This window comes from Antennarius striatus, chromosome 21 (assembly GCF_040054535.1).
Source record: "Antennarius striatus isolate MH-2024 chromosome 21, ASM4005453v1, whole genome shotgun sequence".
Lineage (NCBI taxonomy): Eukaryota > Metazoa > Chordata > Actinopteri > Lophiiformes > Antennariidae > Antennarius > Antennarius striatus.
In genome coordinates this window covers 2,814,291-2,831,921 of record NC_090796.1, presented here as the reverse complement: position 1 = coordinate 2,831,921, position 17,631 = coordinate 2,814,291, and the positions used below count along the sequence as shown (strand labels likewise).

Below are 17,631 nucleotides of genomic sequence, written 5' to 3'. Positions count from 1 at the left end.
AATTAAAGTTGCTGTATGTTAACCATGTCAAAGCAAAGCCTTCAGAATACACAGATTGCTGGCAGGGTTAGGAGGCGTGTTTCATTAGATTTTTTTTTTTAAATTATTTTGTTGAATTTCCGTAAATTTTTATTACTTTTATCAGTTTCAAATTTGTTCGTAACGATTGTGGAGTTTGTTTGTTTTTTCATTTCTAGAAGAGCACCAACAATTTTGTTCAAATGTATTCATTCAGTTCTACAACAATATAGAAAATGCCTCATTCGTCCAAAAAGTGTCATTGCAACAAAACTAAACCCACAAATCTGATCTATGTCAAATCTGAGTAACGGCAGTCTCCAGTCATTAACAGACAAAATGTGAATTTAAATAAACAGCATTTAATGAATGGAATGTGAAGACACCAAAACAGCCCAGTGTGTCAGCGCTCAGACTTCTACTCTCCTCGATACACAACTATGTTTTTATCTGTCTCATGTACTTTAATCTCATAGAGCAGGTTGGGTGGCAGCGCCGCCACCATGTTGTCCCAGATGTAAACGGCCACGTTCTCTGTCGTACTGATGCACAGGAGGACACAAATGAAGATGTGATCAGTGTGAACAATGTGGATCCACAGCAGAAAGCAACGTGCGACCTACACTCACCTGACGACATTGGCAAAGTACGGGACGTCCTGATCCAGGTTTTTATGGTCCATTGGCTTCATGATGACATCCTACACAGGGAATCAATAATCAATCTTTTATCAATTATCAATTACACAAATAATTGATATTAGTGTCCTGAAATGTTATTTCAGTCATTATCTTTTATCATTCTCTAAACAACAGCCTGTAGCCGTTTGTCTGTTGCATGTTAGCTAAAATGAAATGAGGTGAGACATTCGTGCAATACAAAAAACCAATAGAGAGATTAATTCTTAATCATCAGCCTCATCAACTATACATAAGGTGATGTCAGACATGCGTGTGGTACGCAGTTCTGAGTGGAATCAGCAAACAAATAAAGGTATATCTGTAAGGAACTGGGATTAACGTGCCCATCCACAGGACACAAACTACAAACTAACTCAGTTGATGAAGATAAAAGTTAAACATTAAGAGTTGACAAGATCTCACATCGATGCACTTCTGCAGATCCTTCAGGTTCATAACCATTCCACTGATATAATCAATCTGTGAACACAAACACACAGTTAAATTACATACGATTTCTTGGATTTAAACCCTAATGAATGTGCCTAAATTCTGGTCCTCCACAAGAACAATAGTGGATAAAGTGTTGTTTTTTTAATTGATTGTATTAAAGCAAGCAGCATCAGAGTATTAAGATTGTAAAGTGGCTTCACAGAATTTAACAACAAACAAAAAAAACCATGGATTTGTGATAACATGGGATAACATTAAAAATTGAGACTTTAAAGAGCATGTTGATGTCTTCTGAATCTGTTAAAAGTGTCTGCAACAAACTGGTTCATTCTTGCAATAACACTGTCTGCTGAAAGAGGTGAATATGATCATTATATTCTTGTTGAGAACACTGGCAAGATCAACTTCTTGTTTGGACTATCCATGATGTTAACAAACCTTGTGTTCCTAGGAAGAATGTAAACATGGTTATACTCTAGGGTAAAAGGCTAATATCTGGAAGTGTATAAGGGTATGGACGTCTGTTAAAATTCAATGTATGAAGTGGTTGAAAACTTTCAATGTCTGAGTTTGTTGATGACATATTCTAATGAGAGAGATGTTTGTTGATTCTTGGGGACGGGAATTCCACAAGCCTATTGGCTTCTACCGTCTGTCCTTTTTTTGGATGTTGTTGTTGTTGATGTTGTAAATGTGACGAAGTCTGTTATATTGACATGTCCGAAAAAAATAAACTTAAAAAAATAAAATAAAAAGGTGACTGTAGACCAAGCTCAGAGTTGAGACCGTGAGGTTCAGTGGTGACACTCGCCTCTCCACGGAGGGTGATCTCCACTGTGGGAACAAATGGAAGACAGAATGAATGGGACACACAGCGGCTCCAGTGTGATTTACTACTCGTGAGGCGCCTGACAAACCTTTGTAGTTGTGTCCGTGTCCATTTAGACTGTTGCACGGTCCATAAAGTTTTTTGTTCTCCTCATCGCTCAGGTGAAGGCTGAAAACAAGAGGATGTGATCAACGCCTGCTGCACACAGCTGTCCACCGCGTTTATGAACGGGCTGCAGACTCCTGGTGTCTTCACCTCATAAAGTCATTCATTCATTCATTCATTCACTCACTCATCGTCTACCGCTTCATCCGCTCATTCATTTGTATGTCCGAAGACGCAATATATGTTTATGCTGCTCTTTTGGTTTACACATCACGCAATTACAACATGAATTAAATTACAATGCTTAACCACATACTCATCACTTACCTAGCTGTATACTTTTTTTTTTTTATATGAATACAAATTTAAAACCTTTAAAAGAATATTTAATGTAGTATATCCATAATAACAGTTTTTCTATCTTACAAATTCACATTTGTTTGATAGAGAACGTGGCACTACAGTTATCACGTTAGCAGTACATTTGTGTCACTGCTTTATGTTTTCTTATCTGAAGATGATTCGCTGGTTTTACAATTCACATCCAATCAGGATTGCGCGTCTCTTTTTTTTCCGACGGCACTTGAACGCGTCAGCCCCGTTTCTGCCGTGACGTTTATTCGTTTACTTGAAATAATCCAATTGAACCACAAATGCCACGTGACCGACCAAGTGGATCGATGTCAACACAGGCGTCTCTCGGGAAAATAAAACCGGAAACGTGGTGTTGATTTATTTCCGAGAACCGCCGATCACGGCCTTCCGTGGAATAATCACCAGCTGAGCGTCCCGGTAACGCACGGAGCATTGATGCAGCACGAAAGACGCAAAAACGCTTGTTTCTAACGTGGTACAGCAGCGGCTGTCGCCCCCCCCCCCCGGTCGGTACCATGTTGATCCTACCTGTGGAGTCGGTGAGCTGCGCTGAAGTTCAGCAAACGGGTAACGTATCCGATACGCACCGCCCCTCCGCGCTGTCCCGGTGCAGCCATGTTCACTGAGCTCCCGACAGGCACGCCAGCACATTTACGGGCTGGAGAACGTCTCAGCCGCTGGATACCATCTCCAGCCCTCGTGATTCGTGCTGCCTGCTGATTGGCTCACATCCGCGAATAAATAGCAGCCGGGCGTCCTCCTTCACGGGTAGAATGTCTGAGGATGACTGGTGCTCTGCGTTAACATGGAAAAAGACACACTGTCTCCCTCCCTCCTCTCGCCTTAATTTTAATTCCACTTTAATGTTAAAAATAAAATACACAAATAAACATAACAGTTTAGACATAAATTTGTAAGCATCTGAATTTGTTTGTGCAAAACATGGAGGACTCACTCATGAACTGACTACATATTTAATTAAATGGCACTTAGCTGATCCTGGCTAATCATTCTGTCAGTAATACTATGTAGTGAATTAATCAGTAACTAGTCTCAGCTAGTCTGTTAGGGTTTACTGATTCTTTTCAACCCAGTGTCGTCATCACTTTTTGGATGTTCTGAGTTCCGCAAAAACCAATGGATGGATTTGCACGGAATTTTCAGAAAAGATGTACCCTAGTATATCAAATATAAGTAATTTTTTTTTTTTTTGATATACAGATCAGTTCCTGGATCTGAAAATTCTTTAAGGTAAAGGACGTGTCTATCAAAGGTTAGGACGATCCCTGATGCAACGGCCTCCTGGAGAGTTGTGGTGTCTGAAAGCACTTCTTTTACCTTTCTGTGTTTATTGGACTTATTGACATCAAAACCCTGAACTTTACTCCCTTGTCCCCTCTTGGTGTCTGGATGTCAAATGTTACACAATTAAGGAAGAATACGTTGGCAAAACAGTTGAAGTGTTTAATTTGTTTGAGTTACAGAAAACAAGAAAAGCCTGTAAAACTAGCTGCATGTAGGACTACAGCATTGTTATTTACATTCAGTCAGCAAATGCACTGTTTTTATGTGTAATGTTGACCCAGAAATTGTGTTATATAGATATGTATGACTAGTTTGATGTATTAATGTGATATTCTGTGCCTGGTAAACAAACTGTCAACAATGTCACATCATCCTCAGGCCAAAGTTCATCAGAGGTTCAGAGAACCTTTTTTTTTTCTCTGAACATCTGATGAACTTCTCCTGTGTACTGCGATAAACATCTTCAAAGTCTCTGTCATTGCAAAAGGGCTGTTGACCTAATAATTTGTCAGTGATTTTACGTCATGTCCCGTCCCGTTCATCACAAAACAAATACTGACTTATCCACATTAACCTAAGATGACACAATTACCTATTAATTATCAAGTAATTAAAGGTAATTACAGTAAAAGCCTTTGTGTCATAGTTTACTACGGAATAAAATCAGAATGTATTTATATTGTCTCACTAACTTGCATTTTTCCATTTTATTTACAATCTTTCAGTAATTCAAATCCAAAATGACGGAAGCTCAAACCAAAAACATCAAATCATCTTCATTAAACTACCTTTATTTTTCTTTGACAGGAGACCATTTAGGAGTCAGAGGGAGAGAGATCAAATATGAGATGGATCATTCATGTCATCTTTTAACCAGTTTCTCAAGCATCACTGCCTGACAGGTCATTTTTTCTCCTGTACAGTGACGTAATGTTGCAGCTAATGTTACCAACCATTGGCATCACTTTTTCAGGTTACTTTACGGTTAATTGTTGTTCCCTCATTAGGGCAGAAAATTTGACATAAAAGGATGAGATTCAGATACTTTGCAAAGATAAATAAATATTTACATGTTCGTTCTTAGGGAACATCCAAAAGACAAATGTTCTCCTTTAGAGTCCATATGAGGAAAAAAAAAACCCAGTGAGGCGTGTTATAGTTGCATATTGAAGGCGATGTGTCAATAATTTTAAGGTATGATTAGGAGTTTGCTATTTGCAGTTGATGAAGCTGACATGTTTTGTATTAAAGTGAGATCATCTGGAGATCTCTACTGATAAAAGTCAGACACAAATGAGATTATATGAGATGATCTCTTCTGTGTTTAATTTGGCATGAAGAAGTAATAGTCTTTGGTCTCAAATTAATCTTAAATACGTGTACTTCATTGGTGTCAAGGAGAAATAAAAGAAACATCCTTAAGACCGGTGGCATGACGGTGCAGTGGGTAGCGCTGTTGCCGCCCAACAAGCCGGTTCCGGGTTTGAGTCCCGCTCTGTACGGAGTTTGCATGTTCTCCCCGTGTCTGCGTGGGTTCTCTTTGGGTTCTCCGGCTTCCTCCTACCTCCAAAAACATGCACTTCAGGTTAACAGGCTGGTCCCAAATTGACCGTAGGCATGAGTGTGTACGTGCGTGTTTGTCTGCATCTCTGTGTGGCTCTGTGGTGCACTGACGTCACACCCCGAGTTCCCCCCGCCTCATGCCCTGAATCAGCAGGGATAGGCTCCAGCTCCCCGCGACCCGCCACAGCAGATGAAGCGGTTAGAAAATGAATGAATGAATCTTTAAGACCTTCTCCTGGATCTCTATGCTAGTCTGTGGGTATGGTGTAGTGGTAAGATCTTATGCCCGAGTCCAGGCCCGACCCAGCCCGAATTTCAGGCCGGGTCGGGCTCAAAATGTCATTAATTACGTTCGGGTCGGGTCGGGCTGGATTTTTTTCGGCCCGATCCTACCTCTAAACTAAATACACGGCTCGGGACTAGAGGTAAGATCTTAAACCCGAGTCCAAGCCCAACCCGGCCCGCAATTCGGGCAAAATTCGGGCCGGGTCGGGCTTTAATACCCGTGATCTCGCGTCGGGCTGGATTTTTTAGGCCCGATCTTACCTCTCATATGGTGGCAATGCACCACAGCTACATAGTTACCAAGATGCTCAAAGGCTCCAAATGACAATTTTCTCCAAAGCTAATATGACCTTTCAGGACCTTTATGGATAAGATATACATTCAATACATTACACAACAAACAACTTCTACATTTGCATTTAGGTACAGAGAAGAATCAATCTTAATCAGTCCTCAAAGCGTAGTTATAGTGACAGGGAATTTAACTCAAGACAAATTGTTCTTGAGTGAATTTGTATGAGCGAATCAAATTCAACTTTGGTGACACAGAAAGTTGGACGACTAGCCAATGGCCGTCAATAGTCAATAGCACCATTCTCTGACAGCACTGGACTTTGAACAAACCCTGTGCTGGACAGCCACAAGTGGAACAAGCAAACATCATAGCTTATTAACTGGTTTAATGAACTACCTTTATTTACATGAATGATGAACTGTTGCTTCATTGTATGGATACTTCAAAAATATCAAACTAATACCTGATCCAGCAAACCAGGGGCTCCTACAGGTCCTTCTAAAAAAAATTAGCACATTGTGATAAAGTTCATTATTTTCTGTAATGTACTGATAAACATTAGACTTTCATATATTTTAGATTCATTACACACAACTGAAGTAGTTCAAGCCTTTTATTGTTATATTGTTGATGATTTCGGCAAAATAAATAAAGAAAAACCAAAAATCCCTATCTCAAAAAATTTGCATATTTCATCTGACCAATAAAAAAAAGTGTTTTTAATACAAAAAAGAGTCAACATTCAAATAATTATGTCCAATTATGCACTCAATACTTGGTAGGGAATCCTTTTGCAGAAATGACTGCTTCAATGCGTGTGGCATGGAGGCAATCAGCCCATACCACTGCTGAGGTGTTATGGAGGCCCAGGATGCTTTGATAACGGCCTTACGCTCATCCACAGTGTTGGGTCTGGTGTCTCTCAACTTCCTCTTCACAATATCCCACAGATTCTCTGGGGGGTTCAAGTCAGGAGAGTTGGCAGGCCAATTGAGCACAGTAATGCCATAGTCAGTAAACCATTACAGTGGTTTTGGCACTGTGAGCAGGTGCCAGGTCGTGCTGAAAAATGAAATCTTCATCTCCATAAAGCTTTTCAGCAGATGGAAGCATGAAGTGCTCCAAAATCTCCTGATAGCTGCATTGACCCTGCCCTCAATAAAACACAGTGGACCAACACCAGCAGCTGACATGGCCTCCCAGACCATCACTGACTGTGGGTACTTGACACTGGACTTCAGGCATTTTGGCATTTCCTTCTCCCCAGTCTTCCTCCAAACTCTGGGACCTTGATTTCCGAATGATATGCAAAATTTGCTTTCATCCGAAAAAAAGGACTTTGGACCACTGAGCTCGTTGAGAGTACCTTTTCATGATATGCTAATTTTTTGAGATAGGGATTTTTGGTTTTTCTTTATTTTTTTGCCAAAATCATCAATATTGAAATAATAAAAGGCTTGAACTACTTCAGTTGTGTGTAATGAATCTAAAATATATGACAGTCTAATGTTTATCAGTACATTACAGAAAATTATGACCTTTATTACAATCTGCTAATTTTTTGAGAAGGACATGTATATGTCTCGTGAGTCCAGCTTTGGATGAATGCTCCCAGGTGGTTATCGGTAGTGCACTTATCTGGGTTAAAATATAGTGAACTTACAAGCTAAAGATGATCAGAACTCACTCTCCTCCAGTATCTCTTCCATGGTTTCCCCAAGTGTTATCTCTCCCTCACTACTGGATAAACTCTTCCTGGCGAGGAACTCGAGCCCTGTGGAGTCACCTCCCTTCAACCTGTGACCTTTAATCTCACATCCTCCGGGCGCCACGCCACCACCTCGAACAGCTACCTGAAGCAGGTGTGGGTGTCCTGTTGTGCTGCCTTCGTCGTAGGAGTTGCCCAGGTGAGAACACCGTGGGCAATGTCGTCGAGTCGACTTCCAGAGGTGCTTGAGTGGTACGCTCCGAAAACAGCCCCTAACTTGGAAGTGGTTGGTAAACAGGAAAAGCTGCCAGCGCTTCTTCAGTTCGGCTTGGACCTAAATTGCACCATGAAGAAATATATTAACAGTTTAGCCATTAGATATCAAGTGCGATGTCTAATACACTAAAAGGGTCTTTCAAACTGTACCTCTCCATTAGCGAAACAGTAGAGCAGAGCGACCACGGATCCCTGAAAGAAAACGCAACACAAGACAACAAATTGTGGTTAATCTAGGATGATGAATGATGAGAACAGAGCCAAGTTTATCTGTGTAGATGTTACCTGAAACGAGCTGAGGGTCAGGTTCACGAAGTTCCTGGCATAGCGACTGCTGCCCTCAACACATTCATCTACCAGCACAGTGAAGACCACTTCATGGATTCCCAGCAGAGGAATCAGTACCAGAGTTGCTCTGGCCAAGCTGAGATCACAACCAGAGACATACAGTGAGGTATAGTAACATACGGAACTTCTGGATCATAATATTCAAACTAAAACATTCGAAGACTGAAAACAAAACTTCATAGCTTCCTTCCCCTAGTGACATTTGAACATTTGTTGTTGAGCAGAGAGGCCAGAGTTTATAGGTGTGACATTTAAATTTGAGTGTGCTCATCACGTGGGAGTGATTAACATTTAAAGCTAGAGCAGGAACCTACTATCTAGTTAAGACACCACTTGGGGAAACTGGTCTCAAAGTCAATAACATTTTCTGAAATCGGAATTTGGACATAGACGTTAGTCAAAGCAGGGAAAAATTACCTGTATCTGTAATCGGTAAATTTCACCTGGTCTGCTTTCAGCTTGGACAGCAGCAGCATCAGGATCTTGATGAATATGAAGAAAATGATCTGTAACATACATGCCGTGTTGTTTTAAGGGAAGTGCGTTAGGAGAAATGGTGACGTATCACCTGCAACAAATGAGCTATACATGAAAATACAATAAAGACCACTTTGGTCAAAGAAAAATGAGAAATAAGTCATGTTTTTAGTCACTGAAACACATTCAACATCACATGCCCCCACAAGACAGGAAGCGTTGAACGCTGCGTGAAATCTTTTTGGTGATGGAGAAGACCTCTGCGACTCACGTGATTGGCATATTAAATCAATGTGTTATGTATAGAGAGATTCAGTGACGTGCGGTGAGGTTCATGGCTGGTTTGGCCCTGATTTCATCATAATTAGATTTACAAACATATGAACCTACAGTGTAGCTTATTCACCATTTAATTAGCAACAGTGAGTGGGTTACTTTTAAAGTCTCAGAGCACAATTATTTACACATTACTGTAACGCACAAATAAGCACATTTGACTAAAAAAAAAAAGGTTACGTTGTTACCTAATAGGTTTGTTTATATGTTACGTTTACTTATAAATTAAGTCCATGTGCAGCTCCTTTCTGAACAAAAGCAGCGTAAAAAATTTAAATGGAGATATGTAATCCTCCATTTTTATAGTAAGGGAAGGCACGCGGAAAACAAATGAATGGCTGGACTACTGTAGTTTGCTGTCACTTCTTCTGCGGCCAAGGAAGAGGAATCAGTGGCAGAATCCCTGGGATCACCAGCGCCCCCTACCATGAGGCAGGAGAACTGCTTGCCTCACTTTGTGCCTTTTCTCAGCGGTTTCAGGATCGCTCAACTCAAGAATAACGTTACACACATGCAGTTGTTGACAAAAAACACTGTGCATTATATACATTAGCTAAATTATGGAGATTTACTCCATACAAAGAGCAAACACTTTTGACCATTTTAATAGGGATGTATTTAGAGACAGCATTACGGTCTCACTGTATAGCATGCCAGCACAGCTAGCCAAGCCATTGCAAAATCCATGGTGAGGCTTGGCTGGCTGGTGCCTCACCGCAGGTCTTTTCTCAGTATTTCAGCCAGCGGTAAATGTGAAAATTCGTCGATATTGAGTAAAAATAACCTAAAATTGGTGACGTTAAATAGAAAATAACTTTATAATACGCATCATAAGAGACGTTATCATGGCTGCAAGGCTGGGGCTAAGCTAAAGGCTAGGCAGGCAGACAACTGAAAGCAATTCAAACCATCGCTTCCCTCCGTGATCATGGGCAACGTCAACTCACTGCCGAACAAGATGGATGAGCTGGCCGCTCTGGAGAGCCAGCGGATCTGTTTGTGCAGCGTGCTCATGCTAACGGAGACATGGCTGACAGGTGCTAACGTGGAACTGCGAGGTTTCACTGCAGTGAGATTGGAGAGAAACACGAAGGCATGCAGGAAAAGCAAAGGTGGGGGACTCATCATCTACACCAACATCCGCTGGTGTAACCCCGGCCATGTTTCAGTGAAGGCAGTTGTATGTTGCCCTAATCTGGAGCTGCTTGGGCTATACTATCTACCCCGGGAGTTCAGTCACGTGATCTTTCTCTGTGTTTAGATCCCTCCATCGGCCGCTGAATGTGAGAAGATTATCAGTGTTGTTGCACGGCTGAAAACCAATCATCCTGAAGCCTTCATGATTATTTCTGGAGACTTTAATCATGTCGCCCTGGACACTGGCCTGGCTGCTTTCCACCAGGTTGTTGACTGCCACACAAGGAAGAAAATAACAATCGACCTACTGTACACCAATGACACGTTGAGCGATCCTGATCAGGGAAATTAATTTCCCTGATGGAACCTCCTTAAGGGATAAATAAGGTTATACTCTCACTGGATAAATATAAACACTTCATTTATTTCTTCAATTTTTCATTTTTTTCTTTCATGATAGCAGGTGAGGCCGTGCGTCACCAATCCCCTGACCGCACGTCACTGGAGAGATCCAAGTACAACACTCACCAGCACTGATATGGTAATGGGGGCCCTGAGAATCCACCAGTACCAACTGTTCGCTATGGACCAGCATCTAAGGAACAAAACCAGTGTGACAAAGCTAAACATCACTTGATGAAATGTGTTTTATGTGATGTAGGAAAGGAAATGCTCACCCTCTGTTTTCATATAAGATTTTGACGGCTGTCCACGGCGTAACAAACAGGACAGGGGTCCCTGAAGGGGCAACGTCACGTTAACAGATTACAATATATACAAGATAATAGTGCATACATCCTATGAGTCATTTAAGGTTGCTGCTCCTCGGTGGTGTGTTTAGGAGCAAACCCAAAGTACATGTGATCGCTGTAGGTTATAATGTGAAGTCCCTTAAACAAAATAAAATGCACATACAAGAAGTCGTGGGCACTTTACCCCATCCCAGCAGCATGTATTTCTTGAGCAGACGTCTTTTGGTCAGCACAGCTGTGAAGAGCAGAGTGTGGAGAAAAATCGCTTCCACCAACAGCCAGAAGAAATTACAGGCCACAAAGTACTCCATACACACCTTGGAGAATTTGCACATGAACACAATCTGTTGAGAAAAGTCAAGAGTTTGTCAACAGTATGACTTTTATTAATGAATTCACAGATCCTTTATTGTACTGAAATGCTCAAATATCTGTAATACGTAGATAATAAAGCCGTATTTCCAATACCGCAGAGCTTGAGTAGGAGTTCCAGCCAGGGTCATCCTTCGGAAAGTCGGAATACGTCATATATAATAAGACTTCCTTAGAAATGACAGCCATAGCTCTCATGATGAACGAGACAAACAGATTCATGTGGATGTAGTTCCTCGTGCAGTGGAGCTTCCTGGTAAGCAGACACGGGAGTCGTTTGAGCGAGGGATCGATCTCTGTGTAACAGCATTATTGAGGACGTGACATAGAGCAGAAGGGAATGAAAAACGATCACGCGGCAGCATTGATGTTTTTACAGTGTCGTTTGTAATGATGGATCATTCTGAAAATCTCATAAATAGTTTGTCATACAACCTCATCCAAGTGAGTCATCTCGAGAAACCTTGGATTTCACAGTGCAGCTAAAACTAGAAAATATGTCCCTTTTTACGGACAGAAGAATAAGAGGAGCTGCATAGTGACAAGTAAAGGATAAGGACATCAGTCTGCATGTATGACAAACAATTGAAGTCAGTTAACAAGAGTGCTTTGAATGCTAGTGTGTTCATATTCATTGGTGGAAATGGATCCATTTATTTACATGGATTTCGGATTGGATTTTTAAATCCGATCCAAATTGGTAATCTGTTCCTAGAATCTGAAGCAGACTGTTTCACTGCATCACTAATGCATGGATATGGGCATAAAAACAATGTACAGTTTGTGCTGCTATAATTAAAGGCTTGTCTGATCCGTGTACGGCTCATCAATCTACAAATCAAATCGACTATTGAGAGAAAGTTCAAGGGGAGAATGCCTGAAAATGCAGAGCTGTTTAAAATTAAGTCTAAAAAGGATTTCTGGGCATAATCAGCATGAAGTGGTACTATAAGTGTTTGTGGTAATATACAGTATTTTCCGCACTACAAGGCATACCTTCAATGAATGACCCATTAAAAAAATGTTATACATAAGGCGCACTGGATTATAAAGTGCACTGGATTTTAAAACGCATCTTCAATGAACGGTCTATTTTAAAACTTTTTTCATTTAAAAGGCACATTGGATTATAAGAATTTGATCAAATTAAAGGTATTTAGGTGCGCTTTTTAGTGTGGAAAATACTGTATTCAGATGAACCTTAATCCACCTCATAATACAAACATGTAATTGTTGTAGCTGCACCCGTGTCAGATTTTTATGTCCCTACTCTCTCTGACCACAGAAATGACCTTTTATTCTATCACCGCTGAACCAGAGCTTTAGAAATAATATCTACTTTTTATTGACCGTGGTTGTTGTTTATCTCCTCTACCTCCCGGACCCCCCCCCCCAGCTACTGACCTCAACATGCCCATCACCAGAGTGGCCAGTGTGAGGGAGGACAGGGACAGGGAGTAGCCGATGATGGAGATGACCCTGAGGGCCGTCTGCCGCTGCATTTCGTCCTCCTGGAGACAAACCAGGACATTGATGGAGAGACGACAGCGCCCTTAAATGTTTGTAGTACAGACCAGCTCTACTGTACGGTTGATCGCGGTTGAAGGTACACAAAGAGTGGGTTTCAGTCTCAGAACTAATGGCTTCACTCCTCACCTCGTCTTTAAAGTAAAGTTCCTCCTTACATTCCGACTCGTCCCTCCAGGGATCGGAAGAATTCTCCTTCTGTCGCCACCTCCCGTTGTCCAGACATTCTCGGTGAGCCCTCCTGGAGCCGTCTGCAGACATTTAACACGTATTGATGTTCATGCTTTCTTCTGTCAATACAGGAGAAGCTGAATGATCGCAGTTCATCTTTCTGATCTATACCAGGAAGTATTTTAAAGCATTACAGTTAAATACAAAACTGGATGTATATGGACAACTGACTAGAACACAATTATAGTGATTTCCTACATTTAATTTTGATTGGTTTGGTGTTTGATCCTCCACCAGCTGTAAGTCAGCAGCTACCAACAGTTTGAGTTGCTTGCAAACACCCTTTGGAAAGGTGGGCAATAGATCAAACGGGGGCAGTGTTTGAACACAAACGACATGCAATGATTTCCCGTGCTGTCTTTTTAACCCTTTGTGTCCTGCTGCTAAGTAGCTGGTACTCGACACCCTGATGTTGTACATTACGCTTTTTCTTTGCACTTTTCGTGCTTAGATGTAAAAAGTATGTCTGCTCAGTTTTGTCTCAGATTCTGCTGAGACAGTAACTCACCCTCAACTCAGAACAAACAATCCATTGTTTTCTGGTAGAGAACCCTGACCTGGAAAGTCCCCTTTAGTCGATGAAGGCAAACTGACTGTTTTGAACCCACTTGTGAAGGCAGCCAACACACTGACACTAACTTTAATATTTGTTCTTAAACTGTTGTGTGAAGTGCTCTTGAAATCCTCGATGTTCAAAGCTATGATGACATTTGTTATTACTTTATGTCCACATATATACATTATTTCCGAAGTTAAGAGATAAAAGCTAACATTACCTTCACCAATCCATGGTAAGTAAGATGGACAGGGTACCGACACATTCCCAGGAGACGAATGGGGCCAACAAATAAAATTGTCAAAAGTTCCTTTGCAGACGATTCCTGTAAAGTCAGAATAATTAGGATTTCACAAAAATAATATATAGATAATTAAGGTTCGGACTCAAGAATGCAGACTCACCCGTGTTTGAGAGCACGCTGAGAGTTCTGTTGCAGTTCTCTAAATATTCGGTCCGTTTAGCAATCAGGCTCTCCAGCAGTGAACTTGCCACCTGCAAGTTGTTTTATAATGAAAATTTAACTGAATTAATTAATATGAAATATGATGTAACGGTGAAAAATTGTACCAATGTGTGTAGAAAGAGCTTCACACAGTTGTATAATAGTTGTAAGCTGTAATTGTTGCTCCAAAAATCAATTAAATCACCACGGATGCTTCAAACGAAATGATAAGTTTGTCCTTTGTTTGGTTGATAGAGCAAACAGTTTAACTAAAGCAGCTTTCTGGTGATAAACTGATAAAAAACAAAACAAAGCAGTCATGAGGCTGAAAAGTTTACCTATATCATATTTGATCTAATAATGTTATATAAAAAATTAGTTCAACTTTAACTCACATTTAATTCATTATAGAAAACCTGACAATGAAATCGACAACAATTCACATCTGGATAGAAGTTCAGCCTGGTAAAACCTGAAAGATGCTAAAACACCACAGAGAGCAGGAGGAAACATAGTTTAGTGACAAATATGTGTGGATTTATCCCTTAAAGGATAAACATTACATACCCAATTCTGATTCATCATCAATATGTAAATAATTTTTTTTTGCATTATTTTTTTTATTCTTTTAATGTGAAACTGTAAGTGAAGTTTACTAAATGTAGGAAACAAATATAAAAAACCAGGTGTTTAGAATCCTCCTACTTAAACCTCTGGAATCTCTTCACGCTCCTGTGTTGTGGATGAAGAACCTTCACCGCTGGTGTTTGTTTGAACAGTTCACTCAGTTCATGTTCAGTCCATTCATGATCGCATTATTGGATTACCTCATGGACCACTTTGAATGCAGCTTGGATGACCTGTGACATGATGCAGTTTAACCAAGTCATTGTATTATATTTTCACATTCTCTGGCCAGATGAGGAACAACAGTGTGTGTTGTAATGTTTGTGTTTACCCACTTGGTGGGAGTGTTTGATAAGGGCACCTTTCACTTCTGAGGGAACGTTTTCACCTCAGTGCATTCTCAAGTAGATACAGGCAATTTATTGATCGAGCTTTCTGCATTAACACAAAATCACCTCTCTATTTATTGTTTATTTTTAAAACTATGCTGTAGTTATAAAGGAAGGTGTTAGGTCCTCAATCAGTAACCATAATTATATATACAACTATATATTCTCTTTCCTGGAGGAAAAAAGACATCTCACATTCCTGTCATCCATTATTATTATCAGTAGCTTTCCTATCTCAACCAGTGTTCCTGCCTCGATGGGAAACCAGTTGAACCTGCAACTTCTTTTACACGCAATGCAGCTCATCCTCCACCTGAACCGTTTCTCAGGTGATCTGGCTGGAAGACGGCATTTTAATCCACTTTAATCCATTTTAATCCAGATCACTAATGAAAGAAACACAAATGCTTCCATCTCCTCATCTATTGTGTTGTCTCCCACGAGACTAGACCTGTTTTATTGCCTGTAACCTGAGGGTGCTCTGCGATTCCCCTTTTTGACATATTTTGTACTGTCATGCTGATGTGTGTCAGCATGACAAATAAAGACTCTGATTTGCCACATATTTGGAATATATTTCCTCCATCACAATACATCCATTGATTTACAAAAACAGATTTGCTCATTTTTGATGCATATCAGTAAACTGCAATTATACGGTGATTATTTTGAAAGCAGAACATGGAAATAAGCCGTGGGAAATGAGCTCATAATGAAAGAAAAACTAATTCAAATGAAACAGAATGAACTACATGGTGTATTATTCCATTTCAACGCAATCAATGATCAAGGTCTTTGTTATTTTGAGGATAATTCAGTGTTACACTGAGTCACACACACACACATATGTTTGATTGCAATTACCTTGGTGTTGAAGCCAGTGCAGAGGAGTAAGAGCAGGAGTGTGTGTCCTGCTGTTGTCCGGGGGTTCTTGTGCCAGGTTAGCAGCAGGGTTGGCATGGTGCTGTGTTTTTACATTGAAAGCAGCTGGTTGATTTTTGATTGGCGATTCTCCACTTCCCATCCGAACGCATGAGGCCCCACATTCATCTGCATGTTAGCTCCCTAAGTCTGCATGGGGGCTCCCTGCCTTCCCACGCCAGATTCCTCTTCTCACAGGTAGCTCCAGAGAGGATTTGGAGAATGATCTGCAAGATGTTTAGTTTTTGATGTTCTTTACCAAGTTTGCCTAATTTTCATCAGGTTTCTTGATGTTGTCCGGCATTTTAAGGAGAAGAAGAATTCCAAGATTCAATTAATCTTTCATTGAACTGATCCTTAACTTTCCAGTTAGAGAAGTTTTAGTCTGCAGTAGCAGTCTTCTTGTCCCCGAAGACTTTTCGAGCTACAGGAGTTGAATCTGTCTTTGCTCCCTACGGGCAAAGCAGAGCCGAGAGCGCCTGTGGATCCTCACCAACAGATTGCCTCTCCCACTCCATCCTCCCTCAACCAATCAAGACAAGGTGAGGGAGAGCCGGCTGCATAACCCGACTAACTTGATCCCACAGGAGTATGTTTGGACACTGGTTAGGTCTAATGTACCCGATGAACACAAAACATAGAAGTACATCTATTATAAATGATATTTCATGCATACATGAACCAGTAAATGCGCCTGATTTGTAGACAGAAAAGGAGAGGCACAGGCACTTCCCTTCTGTTTGGCTATCGCACACAGAAACTGGTCATCACCCAGGACTTGTGACACTAATGGGGATCTAATGTAAACTAACAGCACTCAAACCAAACACAAATGGGAAAGCAGGAGGACAAGGTTGCCAGTACAGCCTTGTGCCCAACATATCGTCTGGCGTCCAGCGTCTATCACCACGAGGGTCAGGAAAAGCTCTTTCATTTCAGATTTTGTTTGCAAGAAATTAAAAACTTTTTTTAAAATTGTTATAACCAACAAAAAATAAGTTTTGTTTCTTGGTTTATTACCATGAGCAAAAGTTTCCATCTACCATTGTGCTAGGCAGGTGTTGCTAAACGGCAGTTACTCAAAGCAAAGCCTTTTTTTTTTTTTCAAATGAAACTAACTGTGAATTTTAGGCCCTTTGAGCCTAAAATTCCAAACACTGAACATTAATATTTAAGACAAAATTAAAAAGACATGAAACATTTAAGTTTCTGTGTCAGCCATGTTGTGGAAGATAAAGATGATGAAGATGGTCTAACTAGGATAAGGGCTGATCATTCCAACGTGGCAAATGGAAAAGTCAGTGAACAGTTTGCTCTGATGTCAGACTTCCTGTGGTCTTTTCTTCTTTCCTGTTGGAGTAATCTGCAGCGTTTTCTCCTTCTTTTCTCCACATCTCTGTGAACTTCTGAGCAGGAACGTAACCCACACTGCATTTCTGTTCATGAAACGTTCCCCAACATCAAGACTGTAGACAAGTCAGGTCAGGTTGAAAGTTAGAGCAGCAATGTAGACTATAGACTATCTATAAGGAAACTCTGTCACAACCTGCCTGTTACCTCTTTTTCTATTACTTATTGATGAGGTTGTGAAGTGTTTGGAATGTATTTTACAGATTATCTA

General features: G+C 40.7%; 2 protein-coding genes across 2 annotated transcripts; both read right to left on the bottom strand.

Moving 5' to 3' along the window:
- Positions 1-360: 360 nt before the first annotated feature.
- Positions 361-3,201, bottom strand: pts (6-pyruvoyltetrahydropterin synthase). Its single transcript, XM_068305559.1, has 6 exons — positions 2,989-3,201; positions 2,069-2,148; positions 1,963-1,985; positions 1,122-1,178; positions 648-718; positions 361-560 (listed from the first exon to the last, which is right to left on the bottom strand). The coding sequence occupies exons 1-6, from the start codon at positions 3,075-3,077 to the stop codon at positions 437-439; spliced, it is 444 nt and encodes a 147-aa protein (XP_068161660.1). The 5' UTR covers positions 3,078-3,201; the 3' UTR covers positions 361-436.
- A 4,258-nt stretch (positions 3,202-7,459) lies between these two features.
- On the bottom strand, positions 7,460-16,443 carry LOC137588531 (glucagon-like peptide 2 receptor). Its single transcript, XM_068305662.1, has 13 exons — positions 15,954-16,443; positions 14,033-14,123; positions 13,849-13,953; positions 12,971-13,092; positions 12,719-12,825; positions 11,411-11,567; positions 11,127-11,286; positions 10,868-10,928; positions 10,719-10,785; positions 8,658-8,746; positions 8,178-8,316; positions 8,043-8,084; positions 7,460-7,950 (listed from the first exon to the last, which is right to left on the bottom strand). Exons 1-13 carry the CDS (start codon positions 16,047-16,049, stop codon positions 7,585-7,587), a joined length of 1,602 nt encoding a protein of 533 aa, XP_068161763.1. The 5' UTR covers positions 16,050-16,443; the 3' UTR covers positions 7,460-7,584.
- Between the last annotated feature and the right edge of the window lie 1,188 nt (positions 16,444-17,631).